This window comes from Equus quagga, chromosome 12, assembly GCF_021613505.1.
Source record: "Equus quagga isolate Etosha38 chromosome 12, UCLA_HA_Equagga_1.0, whole genome shotgun sequence".
Taxonomy (NCBI): domain Eukaryota; kingdom Metazoa; phylum Chordata; class Mammalia; order Perissodactyla; family Equidae; genus Equus; species Equus quagga.
The window spans coordinates 20,630,546-20,647,150 of NC_060278.1; the positions used below are offsets into that span (position 1 = coordinate 20,630,546).

Sequence of the window (16,605 nt, forward strand, 5' to 3'; positions counted from 1 at the left end):
CTAGTCACAAGCCCAGCTCAGAGGAAGTGGTCTGAATTCACGACTCTTGCTACTGCATCTCCCGGTGAGCTGGCCATTTTCCTCTCTGCACTTTTCGGTTCTTTTCACTCTCCCTGCACTGCCTCCCTCCTGCCTCCACGCTGCTGTGCTACATTCCAGATGGTAAATATTTTAAAATATAATACAGGCCTCTTCAGATTCGTTCGTTTGCTCAGTATGGTGTTAGGTGAATTAAAAATCCTGATAATTCAGAGATTATATGTTCCCCAAGCCGAGTTTTAAATATCAGAAAGTCAAAGCTGGATCAGATCTTTCAAGTTATATTTTTAAAATCATGTTTCAGACTGAATGGTACATCTTTTCTCAGACATAGTAAGACCATCACAGCTTTAGATAATTGGGTCTTGTGGGATAAGCTATCAATCTCCCTGTGTGACAACCTTGCCCATATTTGAAGACAGTCCTTCCAAACTCAGATCACCATCCCCCCTCTTGGGGAGCCTTCCTCAAGGCCTGGGCAGGGTTCACGGCTCTGCCCTGGGAGCTCTCCACCTTGTGCCTCCCATCTCAGTGACAGCCAGCAAGGCTGGATGGTAATTTATCTGTTTACTGTCTGTCGCCTCCAGCAGACAGTCAGTGCCCCTGAGGCCAGGGTGGTAATGAATCCAGCTCTGCAGCCCCATCATATTGCCTGACACATACTAGGCTCAATAAATTTAGTCAAGTGAATGAATGTCAATCCCCTGCCTTCCATTCTCCAGGCTAAATATCCCGAAGCGTTTAGCTGCTACTTAAATGACAGTTTCCAGGAGATGATGCTGAGATGAACAGAACAGAGCAGAGGAAGTCAAATGTTTTTCCAGCTGGGCTGAAGCCACACCACTCAGAGTGTAAAAGTGATGTAGGAGACATTCTCTTCCTGCTTCTCCCTCCAGATGCCCTCTCTACCCCAGGGCCTTTGCAAAGATAAAGGCACAGATATTGGTAAATTCCACCTTCCCTGAAGTCACTGGCAGGAAGTTGCTCCCACCACCATCTAAAATGCAGAATGTTTTAACTTGAGCTGCACTGCTTGTAAAATTTCTTCCATCACCGCTGTGCACACCCCACCACCCACTTTTTGAAACCAGAGAGTTTTATGTTTGGCTATTTCCTAAGGGGTTAGAGGTGAACCAACTGTCAACAGACAACTAATGAAGTCTTTCTCCCGAAGCATTGGAGAGATGGTCACAGACCCACAAACAAAGCTGAAAGACGGCCAAGCAGTGCTTGTGTCTGAGACTAAACCTAATAAACAAAAGGCATCTAGCCACTCACGGGATCCCCTCGGTATAGACTGTGGAGGGGGGATTAGGCACCTTCTTGAAAATTCTTGGAAAGCAGCCACACTGAAACGTAGTCAGTGAAATAATGTCAGTAGACCTGGGAATTATAGCAGTGAATGCCTGCTGAAATAAAAGTGATGATGCTGGAATGATAAAGGGAAGAGCGGGGGGTGGCTGGCCTTTAAGGCAGGAGGAAGTGGGGGCAGGTATAAGAACTGCTCAGCACGTGGCACTGTGACTAGCCAGTAGGAACAGCTGTGCCGCTTGACGGAAACGCCCTCTGGTAGAGAGGGGTGACCTGGACACTACTGCAGGCTTCATGAAGACCTCTAAGGCCATCCAGCTCCCACTGCTCTGATTTCTCGCTCCTAAAGGAAGCTTCTGGTTTTAATTTGCTTTCTCACAGAACGTTTCCTATCAGGGAGAGAATATGCTAGTCTGATGACATGCAGACCCAATTACCTTGCAGGGTACGAGTCTCATTATGATTTAGTAAACTGACACTCCAGTTTCTTTTTGTTTTTTTAAATCTCTTTTGAGTCTGGCTAGAGTGAACCAATTCACCGGGATCGTCTGAGCAAGATGAATAAACAGAACTAATTTAGTGTCTAAACTTCAAAAGCCAAAGTCCAGACCACGGGCTCGTGGAGGCCTGAATGAGGTGTGTGTCTTGCTTCTCAAAGCTAATGAAGATAAGATGGTCGCTGCCAGCTGGCAGTGCCAGTTAATTATTCTTATTAGTGTTAACACTGCTCATACTGATAGTAGTAACAACCATCACAGTATCCCACGCTTGGTTATTTCACTAGGGCTCAGGAATTACACCACATTCTCTCCCACTGAGGCGTGGGTTCATGCTCTCTCCCTGGAACATATGGATCCATAAAGAGGCAGCTGTCAATGGTTCAACATGATGACGAGACACAGCATGCACATTAGGCATTCTGAGTTCTGCTCTTACAAAGCTAATTACGTGATCTAGTTTTAAAAACTGAACAACGGGGGCCGGCCTGGTGACGCAACAGTTAAGTTCACGTGCTCCACTTCAGCAGCCTGGGGTTCACCGGTTTGGATCCCGGGTGAGGACCTACACACCACTTATCAAGCCATGCTGTGGCAGGTGTCCCACATAAAAGAGAGGAAGACTGGCACAGGGCCAATCTTCCTCAGCAAAAAGAAGAGGATTAGCGGCAGATGTTAGCTCAGGGCCATTCTTCCTCAGCAAAAAGGGGAGGATTAGCAGCAGATGTTAGCTCAGAGCTAATCTTCCTAAAAAAAAAAAGAAAAACAACTGAGCAACAATGTAGGAGGCCAGTCAAAAAGTAAGTATTTTGCCTGGAGTTTCTTCTAGGCAGAAAGGTCAGAGATCCCAGCACGGGTCAGTGCCCTCACCATCCACGGCACATCCACCCTAACCATCCAGCCTGCCCTAGTGCCCAAAATCCTTAAGATCTTTCTCAGTTTTTATATTAGCAAACATTTACCGATTTCCACAGCACGCAGTATCCCTGAGCATAATTTAGACAAGAGATCATCAAATAATCTCCTTGAAGTTATATGAAGAAAGGCAGTCTACATGTGGTCACAAAATTGAATTTGAGCGTGAGATGCCCCTTCTCACCTTGAGTGAGGAAATTTATTTCCTAAGAACTTGTGCTATCTTGGCTGAGCCAATTCCATCAGATTGGACACCAACATGCTCGTCAGGGTACCCAGCACACGCCATCCTCAATCCTTCCCAGAAGCTTAAGTTATGCGGGCAAGGGATTTTTTTTTGTAAGTCCAGATCCCCAAAGAAAGATTCCTGGCAGGATAAAGGCCCTGTCAGATGTGTTTTAAAAAATGAGTACCCTTGATAGGAAAAAATGCATCTCCTTCCAAATGATGGATAACATAGAAATGAGTGTGGAGATCAAAAGAGAGCCAATTCACCAAGTATCTGCAGCGACAAAATGAGGAACGTGTACATGGCAGGCAGAGAGGAGAAAATCCGGGGCCATGGCCGGTCATAGCCACTTTTGCTGCAATCTGATATCTCAGTGTGGCACAGGCTTATCAAATGAAAACAGCAATGCTGCTCTCTGAAAACCTGCAGAGACTAACCTCTTTTCCATGACACATGATATGAGGAGTGAGGAGCCCTGCACAGATCCCCACGGGGTAGATGGCTTCCCTGGTGTGTTTCCTGTTGGTCACGGCCTGCTCAGCAGCCTTGCTCATCAGTCTTCAGATGAAGGATGGGAATGGGGAGACCAGATGCAGTGCATCAGTGGGAGGCAGCAAGAGTCTGAGACTGAGAGGCACCCATTCTAAATTCTAATACTAGTTCAACCCGGAGCCAGCCTTGTGGCAGGAATACCAACCCAGGCCACAGGCCTTTCACAGAGTATTTTCATCGGCCCTAAAACATGCCTCAGGCTCCCCTGTTCCTGTATCTGCATCCCTCTGGGATGCTGTCCTCTCTCCTCTCTGCTTATGTTAGTCTTATCCAACCTTCTAGATGTACCTGGAATGGTGCCACCTCCTTCCTGAGTATCCCTGTCCTCAATGGTTGCTTCATTCCAGCAACCCCTATGGCTGGACATAAGGTTCCCTGTATGTCACTTAATCTAAATTTGTTGTCCTGCCATATGCATTGTTAGTACCCTGATGAAAGGCATCGTGTCTTGGTCATTTTGCTATCTTTAGCACCTAGCACAGTGCCTGGAATACAGAAGGTACTCAAGAAACACTAGTTGTTGACAATGCTAATGATAAATTCGAGGCTGGTGCTTCTCCAAGCACAGCCATAATCATGCAGCAACTGTACGCAGGATTTGGCCCATTGCTCCTAAGGGTCTGAACACCTGGGAAGGTCCAACTGAGATGTCTGAAGTCCATTCATTCTCTGCTGGAGACTCTCAGGGCTCTGGAAGGCGCCAAGGGAAACAGAAGCCCAGGCTGCCATTTTGAAGTCTGACACAGGCAGGAAATCAACCTGAGACTAATCTGTGGAGCAAAACTAGTGGTGACCAGGTAACCATCAAGTTTAAGCTTATCAAGTTTATACTTAGAAATAAAGAAATATGGCATTTCTTTGTTTAATACTATACTTGAACCCAGGCAAATACTGTATTGTATACTGTAATTATAACGATTTGGATGTACTCATGTTTAAATCATACCCAGATACCTATGCCAGTATCTCTACCCAAGACTTCTCAACTCCACGTGGGTATCCACTGGATATCTCCAAGGGTCTCAAGTTTATCATGCCCCAAATTAAATTCTTGATCTCACTCCCAGAAACTTGCTCCTCCACCACCCTCTATTTTTTTTTCTTAGCCATCTACATGATGGCTTAAGCCAAAAACTTGGGTTTATACTTGAAACATCCCTCGCCTTCATCGTTGGTATCCAAAACCTATCTACCACTCTACCCCGATCACTGCCTCCAGGGTAGAAGCAACCATCACCGCTCATCCAACCAGAGAGTAGCTAGAAAAACACTCAAGTGAAAATCAGATCAGGTGACACGTCTGCTCAACATCCTTCTTTGGCTTCCCACTACACTTGGGTTAAAACCCAACCTTTCCGCCAAGTCTCTCCTTCCTCTGGCTCTCGCCTACTTCTCAATGGATAGACTCCCTTAATATGGTATGCAAAATTGTGTGTGTGTGTGTGTGTGCGTGTGTGTGTGAATTTAATTATTACAGGAGAGAGTCCACAGCTTTCATCAGATTCCTAAAAGTGTCAGTAACCCAGTTTCCAGCTACAATGGATGAAACTACTGCAGAAGATGGTCAACATGCTTTGAGAGGGAAAGCACTGTATAAGTGCAACATGTCAGTTTTATAGCTCAGACGAATCTGGCCTTTACCTGTTTCCGTAAGTGGGAGCCCTAAGGCCAAGCTTATTATAATGGATAAAATTCTCCTGCAATAATGGCAAGAATCTACAGGAGCTGTCAACTAAATCCACACTAAACTGCAAGAGCTGCCCAGTTGAGTGTATGCTGTAGAAAGACCCTTTGCTTCCCAGATAATGAGACAAAGCCAATACAGGGGGATGTTTGCAGCATTCCCTGAAGATGGCATATACTGTCAGACCTTTCTTCGAACACGATCTTCCACCATCTTTCATTGTGTGCTAGGAAACGTCCCCTTCCTTGGGAGGAGGAGGAGGAGAAATTCATTTCCTATCAATTACAGAAACTAGTTGGCCTAAATCCACCCTCTAAGTGTGTTCCATAATAAGTGTTTGAAAGTATCACTGCAAAAAGAAAATGTAACTTAAAAATAACTTTATAGTGGACTTAAGTAAAACAAAACATAACAATAAAACCAAAATTGATCATCCTGAAATAACTGTAGCAAACCTATGGCCTATGACTGTGTTTCATGGAGATAAGGCACCTGAGCAGAAATGAGGAATCCAAAGGCTAAATTTTGGGTTTCATCACATTTTTTCTCATTGTGACTTCTTTTGAAGATGTTCTAATATTTTCATAGTGGTTTCTATCCCCAGAAAAGCCAAGGTGACAAGTGAAAAGATGCTCAACATCACTAGCCATAAGAGAAATGCAAATTAAACCCACAATGAGATACCACATCACACCTATTAGGATGGCTGTTATCAAAAAATGGAAAACAACAAGGGTTGGCAAGGATGTGGAGAAAGTGGAACTTTTGTGCATTGTTGTTGGGAATGTAAAATGCTGCTCTGGAAAACAGTGTGGAGATTCCTCAAAAAGTTAAACATAGAATGACCATATGGTCCAGCAGCCCCACTTCTGGGTATACACCCAAAAGAATTGAAAGCAGGACTCAAACAGACATTTGCACACCTATGTTTATAAGAACATTATCCACAATACCCGAAGGGTGGAAACCACCCAAGTGTCCATTGATGGGTGAATGGATAAACAAAATGCAGTATATACATACAGTGGAATATTATTCAGCCTTAAAAAAGAATGAAATTCTGACACATGCTACAACATGGATGAAACTTGACGACATTATGCTAAGTGAAATAAGCCAGATACAAAAGGACAAATACTGTATGATTCCACTTACATGAGGGACCTAGGAGTAGTCAAATTCACAGAGACAGGAAGTAGAATGATGGTTGCCAGAGGTTGAGGGTAGGGAGGAATGGGAGTTATTGTTTTTTTGTTTTTTTTTAAAGGAAGATTAGCCCTGAGCTAACTGCTGCCAATCCTCCTCTTTTTGCTGAGGAAGACTGGCCCTGAGCTAACACCCATGCCCATCTTCCTCTACTTTATATATGGGACACCACCCACAGCATGGCTTTTGCCAAGCGGTGCCATGTCTGCACCCAGGATCCGAACCGGCGAACCCCGGGCTGCCGAGAAGTGAAACGTGTGCACTTAACCACTGAGCCACCGGGTGGGCCCCCAGGAGTTATTGTTGAATGGAGACAGAGTTTCAGTTTGGGAAGATGAAAAAGTTCTGGAGATGGATGGTGGAAATGGTTGCACAATAATGTGAATGTACTTAATACTGCTGAACTGTACCCTTAGAAATGGTTAAAGTGGTAAATTCTGTGTTATGTATATTTCACCACAATAAAAAAAAAGAGAGAGAAAAAGAGAAGCCACGGTAGCCAGCAATACTTACAAGATATAGGCAATCACCCCAATGGACCAGCAGTCAACAGCTTTGCTGTAAGGTTTCTGGGCAAGGACCTCAGGAGCTGTGAAATGATAAAGGAGAGACACAGCCTGACAGGTTAAGTGACTAAGACACAAGACATGCTTTAGATTTTTTCTTCTTCTTTTTCTGTCTCCTACTCAGGCTGAACTTTCTGTGATTCTAAAATTTGAGTAGAGCTATATGACCTGTTGTATTTGTTGCCTTCCTAACTACAAAAAAGTGAGGCCATTTGTGTGTGTGTGTCTGTGTGTGTGTGTGTGTAACTGGATTAATCACATCCAATTAATCAAGCAATCAACAAATACTTACTAGGTGGCTATTTCATGTCTATGCTGTGTCAAGCACCGTAACCCAGACCTCACTGAGTCAGAGAAGGACTCAGTTTGGGGTCCGGGGTGTGACTTCACCTCAGATTAATTTGAGGAAGCATTTCTGGCCCCTGGGTAGGTTCTTTCTAGGTGCTGTGGGGACACGAAGGGGCAGCCCCCTCCCTCTGCCTTCACGGAGCTTACAATCACGTAGAGGTCAGACTTAAAATCCGGCCTTTGGGAATCCTTCCTGCGTGAGGCCTGCTCTTACTTCACCCTCTAGGGTTTTAGGTGTGTTATCTGTCAGTCCTGTCATTTCATTTTCTCATCTGGGAAGCAAAAAAAAAAAATGCTATTTAATCTCACTTCCTTCGTTCTAATCCACTATTCATCACGAGTCATCCATCCCGGGGGTTTGGGCTCATTTTGCTCTATTCCCACGCTTCCTCTTCCTGGCCCTGCGGCTACCGCTCAGTGTGTTGGGTACCCACCCAGTGTCTGGCAACCAGCAGTGCCTGCCGTACACATCTGCGCAAAGAATAAATAAATATAAGAAAAGACAGGAAATCTTTTTCTCAAGCAAAATCTCCTTTTTACCCAAATATATCTGTTTTAGGTGTCTTTAGCATAGACATTCCAGGAAAATTAAGAGGCAGAGAAGCTAAAAATAGCTGCAGCTTACAAGGCATTCGTTCTATGCTGAATTTTGGGGTCCATGGCTTTGGGATGCATTAACTCGCTTACTCCAACCGTCCTTGGGGGGAAGAGCTGAATTATCATTACCATCATTATTCCTGAGTTACAGGTGAGGGCACAGAGGGACTGAGCAGTCAAGGAACTCGCCCAAAGTGACCCAGCTGGAAAGTAGCCTCTACGCCAACTTCCTCTCAGAAGGACTTAACCCGAATTAAGTGCCTACCATGATCCGGGTCTTATATCAGTCATTCATAAAGGTTTCAGCTGCCATCCTTTCAACAACTCTGACAATCATCCTTATCTGCACCGGACAGATAAGGAAAACGAGCCTCCGAGAAGTTCCTTTTCTGATGCCACCAGGTGATATGCACCAGTTGGGATTTGAACCCAGGTCTGTCACACCCTTGTCTGGCTCTTTCCGCTGGAATATACTGACGGTTAAGGAGAGAGTTTCCTCAGTCTGTAAGAAAAGTCCCTTTGCAGAAGAACTAACAGGGAAACCCTCTCTTTCATTCTGTTGCCGATAGCTCTTCCTGAGCAAGAATAGGGAAGTATACAAACTATCGTTGAATGTTTCTGGTTATGATGGTAAGAAACCCACAGATCATCCTCAAATCTAATTTTAGCTTCCAGCCCCGATTCCCCCAAACTTCCAAACAGGCTTTTTTTTTTTTAACAAGAGCAAAATCAATAAATTTGTACATCGTTTCTTTGCTAGGTTCACTCTCAATGCAGTAGCGGTGAGAGACAGAACTACAGAGCTAGGAAACTCCCAAATTTGAGAAGCGGCCTTTGGATGATGAGGAGCTGGCTGCATCCATGCTTCCTTTTCCCCATAAGTGCTAAGAGCATATCTCTCAGACGCTTACATTATGGCAACTGACAGAAGGGAGCCATTTGCCACAGTAGATGTCTTGCTGATTTAGGAGGTATGCTCTCTCTGAGCTGAAGTTCTGATCTGAGTGGCCACACGGGCACAGATGGTGGGAGGTGGCTGCATCTGCAAGGAGCTTATTTCTGAGCCTCCGGGGCCAGCCTCGTGGCCTGATGGAAAGTTCAAAAGAGGCAGAGAAGGCTCACGGAGCAACGTCTGACCCAGCTTCACCTCCTGGCAGAGCCGACAGCAGATGTCATGAACACAGAGCCAAGCTGACGGGCAGAGGCCCTGGCTTCTTCGGTGTCATGGGGTCTGCAGGGCTCCTTCGGGAGACAGTGAGCCAGCCTGGCCCAGCCACTCCAAGGAACCAGATGTCAAACAGTGGCGCAGAGGCATGGGGAGGTCAGCGCAGGATTTAGAGCGCAAACTCATGTCACCCACACCAGGTGCGACACGGAGACAGACACGCGGGGAAGGAAGCTGTCAGCACCTCCGACAGCTGATTCCATAACTGGGCCCAGCCCCTGAGGCAGGAGGTGCAGAGGGGAAGACACAGCCCCTACACAGCAGCTTCCACTCCTAGAAGAGCGAACACCCGGTGCTCCCTTGAGCTCTCCACCCTCACATTTCTCCAGCACTGTGGACGTGGGAGGGAAGAATCTTTAAGAGAACAGCCTCCCCTCCTCCTCATCATAATCTGTGAGAATGAGGACAGTACTGGCCCCCGTCCACTGTTACTTGAGACGTTTAGATTCTCGAGGCCACAGACAACACTTAGATCATTTTTAAAAGATGAGATTTTGTTTCAATGGTAACCGTTCTAACATCAAGTATGTGGATTTTTAAAAAAGATTTCTGGTTTGGGTCAGTAGCATGGATGTTAGGGGAAAAGTTCTAAATGATTAACTAAAGTAAATACCAGGATAACAACATTGGGAGCGGAAGTCTACCTTCTTGTGCCAAACATTTTTTGTTGTTTTTGGTGGTGTGTCTTATCTGGGTTGTATCAAGAACAACAAAATATAAATATTTTTTTTTAACCAATTGGAGGCAGGTAAATCATTTGCCTTCTGGTGAGGTTCTTAATTACACTTGAAACAAACACAGGAGACACCAGCAGTGTAATGTCATGATAAAAAAGACGAAGCAAATGGATTTGGAAATAATATTCTCACCAACTTAAAATATTTAAAAAATTATATAATGGCACACAGACTAATGATCTAAATTCTAAATTTCACTAGTGACGTGATTCCTGGAACCAAATATTCTCTGGGACATTGTTTGAACAAGCCTACCTACATTGTTTTAAATAGCTACTTTTCTTTTCATGGTAATTCTTGAAAAAAATTCTCAGGCATTGTTCAAAACCCTCTTGACAATTTGATATGGCGATCAAACCATGATGAACCGCTGGGATACTTTCTCTCCTGCTCTCTTTCTGTGTTGAAGGAGAATCCCCCTGGTTCTGGACCATCTCCTGCCATTTTCTTGATCCCTGTTAACCGTGGTTTAGCATGTAGCCCTGGGAGCGTCTGCTCCTCACGCCGATCTTTTTAGAGACCAGTTTTCACTTTGAGAACCAGCCAAACTCCCTAGCATTACGTTATCCATCTTATACCACTGGCAAGAATTCCACTGCAATTCTACAAAGTCGCAGCATCCAATTTACAAACTTTCAGACAAAAAATGAGCCTCCAGGCTGAGGAGGTGCAGAACAGAGTACATCCAGAGCCTTGGAAAGTGATAAGGGTTCTCTGAGCCACCACAATTCCGTCTCCCCCCAACACTGCCTGAAGATGCCAAAGAACTTCATAATCAAGGAGCAGTAATTTTCCCTCTTAATTGCACCCAGCACAATTCATGTTTGGTAGGAGGTTGGCAGTGACTCTCGCCATCCCTGCACCTAACAGAGGGAGGCTTTGAATTAAAATAACTTAATTGGAGCTATTGACGAAGAGAGCAGTCATTAAAAGGCACTGTGGCTTGTTTGTGATGCCATCAGCCCCCAGGCAAAGCAGGAAAGGGCTTCATCTCCTGGCACAGCTACGCCAGAAGGAAAATCTACTCAAGTGGAGAGAGCACACACATTCCTCCAGCGCATTTGAAGGCACAGTCCCTGGGGGCTGTCAGTGGCCATCACTGGCAGTACAGAGACCCATCCACCTGGAGGTGTTGAAAAGGACTTACGCAAGATAGGCAGCAGGTCCAGCCTTCTGACTGTCCCTTGGGCTTGGCCAAAGCCTGCCTTGTAGAGGTGGAGAGAGTAGGGGTGGGGTGGGGGCAGCTCTAACTGGGTGACATGTATTGGGCATGACAGGTGGGGTCACCAAAATCCTATGACACAATAGCCTCCCGTATGCACCTACCCTACGTTATGCATCCCTGCAGTGCTGTGTGAATCACACTGTCAGACTTCATGCTGCTGGAGAACAGGGACATCTCTCTGGTCTGTATTTTCAGGGCTTAGCACGTTCTGGTCGGTCAACGAATGATTATTCAACTGAGCCAAACCTACTCAATACACACACCATTACTTCTGTACGAAAACGTTTCCCAAACTCTATACAACTGATTTACAAATAAACTTAGCTGCCTCTAATATTTCTGGTGAGTAGGTACAGGAAAAAAAAAAGAATAAAAAGAGAGAGAGTGACAAATTGTGGAATGCAAGCAACTGTCAATGGGGAAGTATGAGGCACAAGTAAGATCAATGGATAAACACTTGTCTTTAAGCAAATGATTCCTGACATGAATTCTGGGGATAAAAGAGGCAGAATTAGCCCCAATTCTCTGCGTGTGGATGTTTTTCATGCTGCTCTCCTTTTAAAAGCTTTTCTCAAAGGGATTTCAGAAATACTAGTTTTAGGGCTAAAGGACAGAAAAGATGCTCTGTGAAATGATCTCTCAGAACCTCCTTGGTTCAGATCTTGGGAGTCAACAATTCAGTTTCCTTGGCTATTCCTGAGAGAAACAGTATCCCGTTGGCTTGTTCAGTTTACACTAGTAAACAGAAGTTAATCTTCAAGTAAACCATGCAACCTCGGCAGAGCATCTCATGAGCTACTGGAGACATCCGTGGACAGATCCGGTCCTCCTTTGAGCCCAGGCTTAACTCATGTTCCTTAGTGAAACAGTAGATCTAAAATTGAAGATAATTGAATTTACTGCTGTGGACTCAGTACCAACCCACGGTGGAAAATTCCACTTGGTGGGAAATGTCTTCTATAAACCAAGCTGTTTGATATTGATTTACAGCAAGGATCGTGGTAAAGGGAAGAACTCCAGAGATTTCAAAAAGAAAAAAACCTTTCATCTTGTTTTTAAAACAATTAAATTGCCCATTTTCCTTACTGAAAAGAGAGAAGAAAAAGGCTTAATCGAGTGTAACTGGAAACAAGGAAAGCATCTGTCTTGTTGGGATGGGGGTGGGGGTGGGGGCCACAGTAATCAATCTTCAGGCTCCTATAAAGTAGAAAAAGAATTTTCCTTTTTCCTGTGCTCTCACGGGTGTGCTGGAAATAGTTTCTGCTGAGAAGAGATTAAGAACTCACCCTGTTACCAAGTTCACGTTCAAGGCAATTTGCTCTTCTCTATGGACGTCTGAGTACCACTGCTATCAGTACTTCAAAGATGACCACTTCCAGTGCAAGAAGGACAGGGACACAATCAGGAGGGGTCAGCCTGAGGTGGGAGGACCAGCCCTGGATGCCAGAAAATGAAAGCCCATGGTCCAGAACAATGGGACCTAGGTGGCGTTTCTCCCTTCATTCAACCATTAAATGGGTTGGGGTCCATTTCAGGCACTGGCTTTCTGGGGTGAAGAAGGCAGATCTGGCCTCTGCCCCCATGGCATGCCTGTTCTTCTGGGTGTTGAGTACAGACACAAGCCACAGCAGTAATGCCACCCTCGGTTGCCTTCCTAAGGACGATGATCAGGCCAAGACAGACAAGATGGTGGCAAGATGGAAGAGGTGTTATTGATTTTTAAGTTTAACTTAGTCTAAATAAAACTCTGGGAAATCTGAACTTATTCTAAATAAAACTCTGAAAGTATCCAGGGAAAGAATATATTACCTCCAATAGTCAAATGATGGAGAAGCTGCAAATAGAAAGAATGGGAAAGATACAGAGCGGGGAAGAAATCACTGTGTCTAGTGGTGGTGTAAGAGTACGCGTTCACATCGTTTCCTAGGAACAAGATAACGGGTGTAAAGCTGAAAGGGTGGGAAAGGTGCGAAGGATCATTTCATAATTAAATGAGAGGTAAAGGATGTGAAACGGTTGCCTGGATTTAGGTTGTTTTCACTTTAAACAACTTTAGCTGTAAGGATTTAAGAAGTTTTAAATAGGCACATTGACTTTTCAGTGAAAGACATCCTGGATTCCCTACTTTCTGTACGTGTGGACTTGGGTAAGTCATTTAATCTCTCTAAGCCTCCATTTTGTTCATCTGTAAAACGGGAACATTAATGGAGCCCAACTTTTAGGATTGTTATGAGGCTCAAAGGAAATAATAAGCACAGAAAAAGTTGTGGATATAACTACTAGTAGTTCTTATGTAAGGATGAAGAGTTCGGAGAACCATAGGAGCAAAAACAGAATGTAGGTTTTATTATTTTCTAGAATTAAGGTTGGACAGATCCTTGATATCATTTGGTACTTTCCCGTGATTTTAGCTTAACGTAATAGAGATGATTCATACATGAAGATTTCCATCCTTTTGAATAAAAGCTTCAGAAGCCAGGAGTGAGCTGGGCCCACATGCGATGGAAGGGCGGGTCATGAGAATTCGAATCTTAGAGATGGAAGGAGCCTTCCCAACACCCTGTACAAACCTCCCATTCAATTGGTCCCTTTGTTCATTGAGTTATTGATCCTTTTGTTCACTGAATCGCCCACACATTTACATAGTCCCCACTGGGTCCAGGCACCCTTCTAGACACTGCAACCCAGGAATGGCCTGTCCATCATTGCTGTCAGACAATGCCATAGAGGATCATTTGTCATAATATAAGAGACTCTTGTGATGGCTGAGGAATGCTGGTGTGTGGCACCTTCACGGCACTGCATTTATTGACAGGAGACTGTACTCCTTCCACATTTTCTTTCCCTGGCCCTCTGCCTCCCCACATCCCCACTCTCCAGGCCAGCTGTCATCAAGATTACTCTCTCCATCACCCTGAGCTTTCGCCCATCCTTTAAGTAGCCACAAGGGGGCAATGCCCAGCACTAACCAATCCTTGTTTTCTTTGGCACCAGTTATAATTCATTTTTAAAGAGGAGTTAGAAAAAATTGTTCCAGAAGACTGCTTATAAAAATAGGTTTATCCTAATTTTTTTCCCCAATTCTTTGTGTAAAACTAAAGCTCCTGCCATCTCCCCTACCTGCTGAGAGAAAGCTGGCTGGACACTAAGATTAGCGGCAGCTCTATGTATCTTTGAACGAGCTTCTGCTTTTGAAAATGGGTTTGCAACATCCAACCTACCGCATATCCTATAATGTCAGCAAGAAGAGGCTGGCCCACAGGCGACCTACTGGCCTACGGCTCAGTCTAAGGTTCATCTGTTCTTTTGCTGGCTGGCCTCACCTCCCAGAGGATGCCAAGGGGAAAGGCATGTCACTTGAACTTCATGCACGTGATGGTGGGAGGAAAAGGCCGTAAGAGATGGAAGTTAGTCACGGTCAAAGGTAGCGAAGACTTCTTTGAATATCATGGCTTTGTTCCCAAGTGGAAAAGGAGATCGCAGGGCCTGGGGGTCAGAGGGCCTGCATTCAAGTTTTACTCTGCTAGACAGGCTAGGTAAGGTGACAGCGAATTTGCAGGAAGGAGCCCAGCAGAGAAGGAGGGTGGTCTCATGGGAGAGTGCTTTAAAAAGGATTAGACTGTACACGTAGTGGGACACTATCGTCTCTGTCACCTCAGATCCAGCAGGTCAAAGGACAGAATGGTAGGTGGGCTCTGTGCCTGTATATCTCAGAGAATTCATTGTCTTTCTCTGCCTCAGTTTCCTGTCCTGAAGGGCACCTGCCGCTTTGTCCTGGAGTTACACCTTCAAGGAAAAGAATTTGAGCTCAACTGAAGAGCTGCATGTGACCCCTCATTTTAAGCAACACCATGAAGCAAGATTATGGTCCAGGGCTAGACAATTGGATCCTAGTCTTCCTGTCTTTGAGGAATTTTTATAGGTACTAAAAGGAACATAGCTCCCTTGCTGGTGGATGAGTGACAGCCTTGAATCAAACTGCAATACAGTTCCAAATAGTTGAGTGACACTGTGAGTCAGAGAGGTGGCAAGAAGGATTTCTTTTAAACAGTGGGAGAGAAAGATGACATTTCTACCCAGCAGTGGCCTGTTCAGAGATGGTAAATAAAACTCTAAAGATCAAGGCAAATAAAATGCAGGCATACATTTCAGAGGAGATTTTGGCCTCAGTAAGAATGGCGTTACAATAAGGAAGTGATATTGAATGTGCTTAGTCAGATCCGCTTCCTGTCGGTAGTAGAATTTTCAGCAGCAGGGGTATTAAAGAAAAATCAGATAATGAGGGGCTTTACTGTGAGCATCTTAACAAACAGGTATTGCTTCACCTAGGTTTAGAGTATTGCAATCTGGACTGTTGGCAAGTAAAAATACAGTTGAAATACAGAATCATTCCTTGCCTGTGGTTGGTCTTCAACCCAAAGTGTCAGAAGTGAAGAGGCATAGAAGGTTCTGGGACAGCGCCATTCTCTTTCTGCTGGTATAGGTTCCTTTGCTCTTTCCTACTCTTCCCTTAGAGTTATAATTTACTAAAAATGCATCTCGAAAGAGCTGCTCACTCTCATTTTCCTAGTAGCCTCTTGAATTTTACCACAGGCATGAAAAGTCCCCATTAAAGGACCATCCTGGTTTATAATTACCATTCTGATCTGAGCTGGATTACGATTCAAATGCTACCAAAGCCAAAATGTGGCTGGTGGGTGGAGGATGAGGCTAAGGGATGGGAAAGGAGTGGAAAACGGGAGGGCAGCTGGTGTTTCAAAATGTGGGAGCGCCCTGGAATTCAGTGGGATGGAGGAAGGAAAATGTTCTGAGGAAGGCATTTCAGAGCACTGTGGCAACAAGTAACCCTGCGGTGTGCTCCTTGGAGGTTGTCCCAAAGTCAGCCCCCACCCGACCCGGTTTGTGACCGCAATGGGATGGCTACTTTGCACCGAAGCTCATCCTTTCTTCTGAAATCCAACAAGAAGCTACACTTCAAGTTTAAGAAGACAGTTATAGTCATGCCAATGTTTTGTTTTTTAATCATAAAAGACAAGAAAGAGAGTAAGTTACAAAATACTGCAGAGGCGCCATTAAGAAATTCCAGAATGATGAGAAGCGCTTTACAAACACTTAAGAGTGATTTAGCTGGACTGGACATGTGGCCTGGGGGCTCCTGCAAGCAGGGGCTGGGTTTAATTTGCCCACCTTCTGATAACAGGCTTTTGTCCCTGTCTATGTTCGTGGGGTCAAGGCTAATAAAGGAACAGGTCCTACAAGTCTCCTCACTTAGGGGGCCCTGTTCTAACAAATGGGGTCTGGTTACAGCACCCGGCGCGATGAAATGCTCACTGCTGGCTGTCACTGAGTAGCTGCTGAGAGAGAAGGAAAGAGAACGTTCTTATCTGGGTCCTCCGCCTACTCATCTAAGCCCTGTATGACAGTTTATCAGTTATATAAAATCCTGTTTCAACACTAACTGTCGGAGAGGATGA

At 44.8% G+C, this 16,605-nt stretch overlaps 1 protein-coding gene across 6 annotated transcripts in view; it reads right to left on the minus strand.

The window, feature by feature from the left end:
• CAMK1D (calcium/calmodulin dependent protein kinase ID) overlaps positions 1-16,605 on the minus strand; it is a 405,571-nt gene that overhangs the window by 27,125 nt on the left and 361,841 nt on the right. For all 6 annotated transcript variants that reach the window (XM_046680009.1, XM_046680005.1, XM_046680010.1 and 3 more), the window contains one exon: positions 6,947-7,022. In XM_046680009.1, coding sequence (XP_046535965.1) covers positions 6,947-7,022 — 76 coding nt within the window. The remainder of the gene's footprint in view (positions 1-6,946; positions 7,023-16,605) is intronic.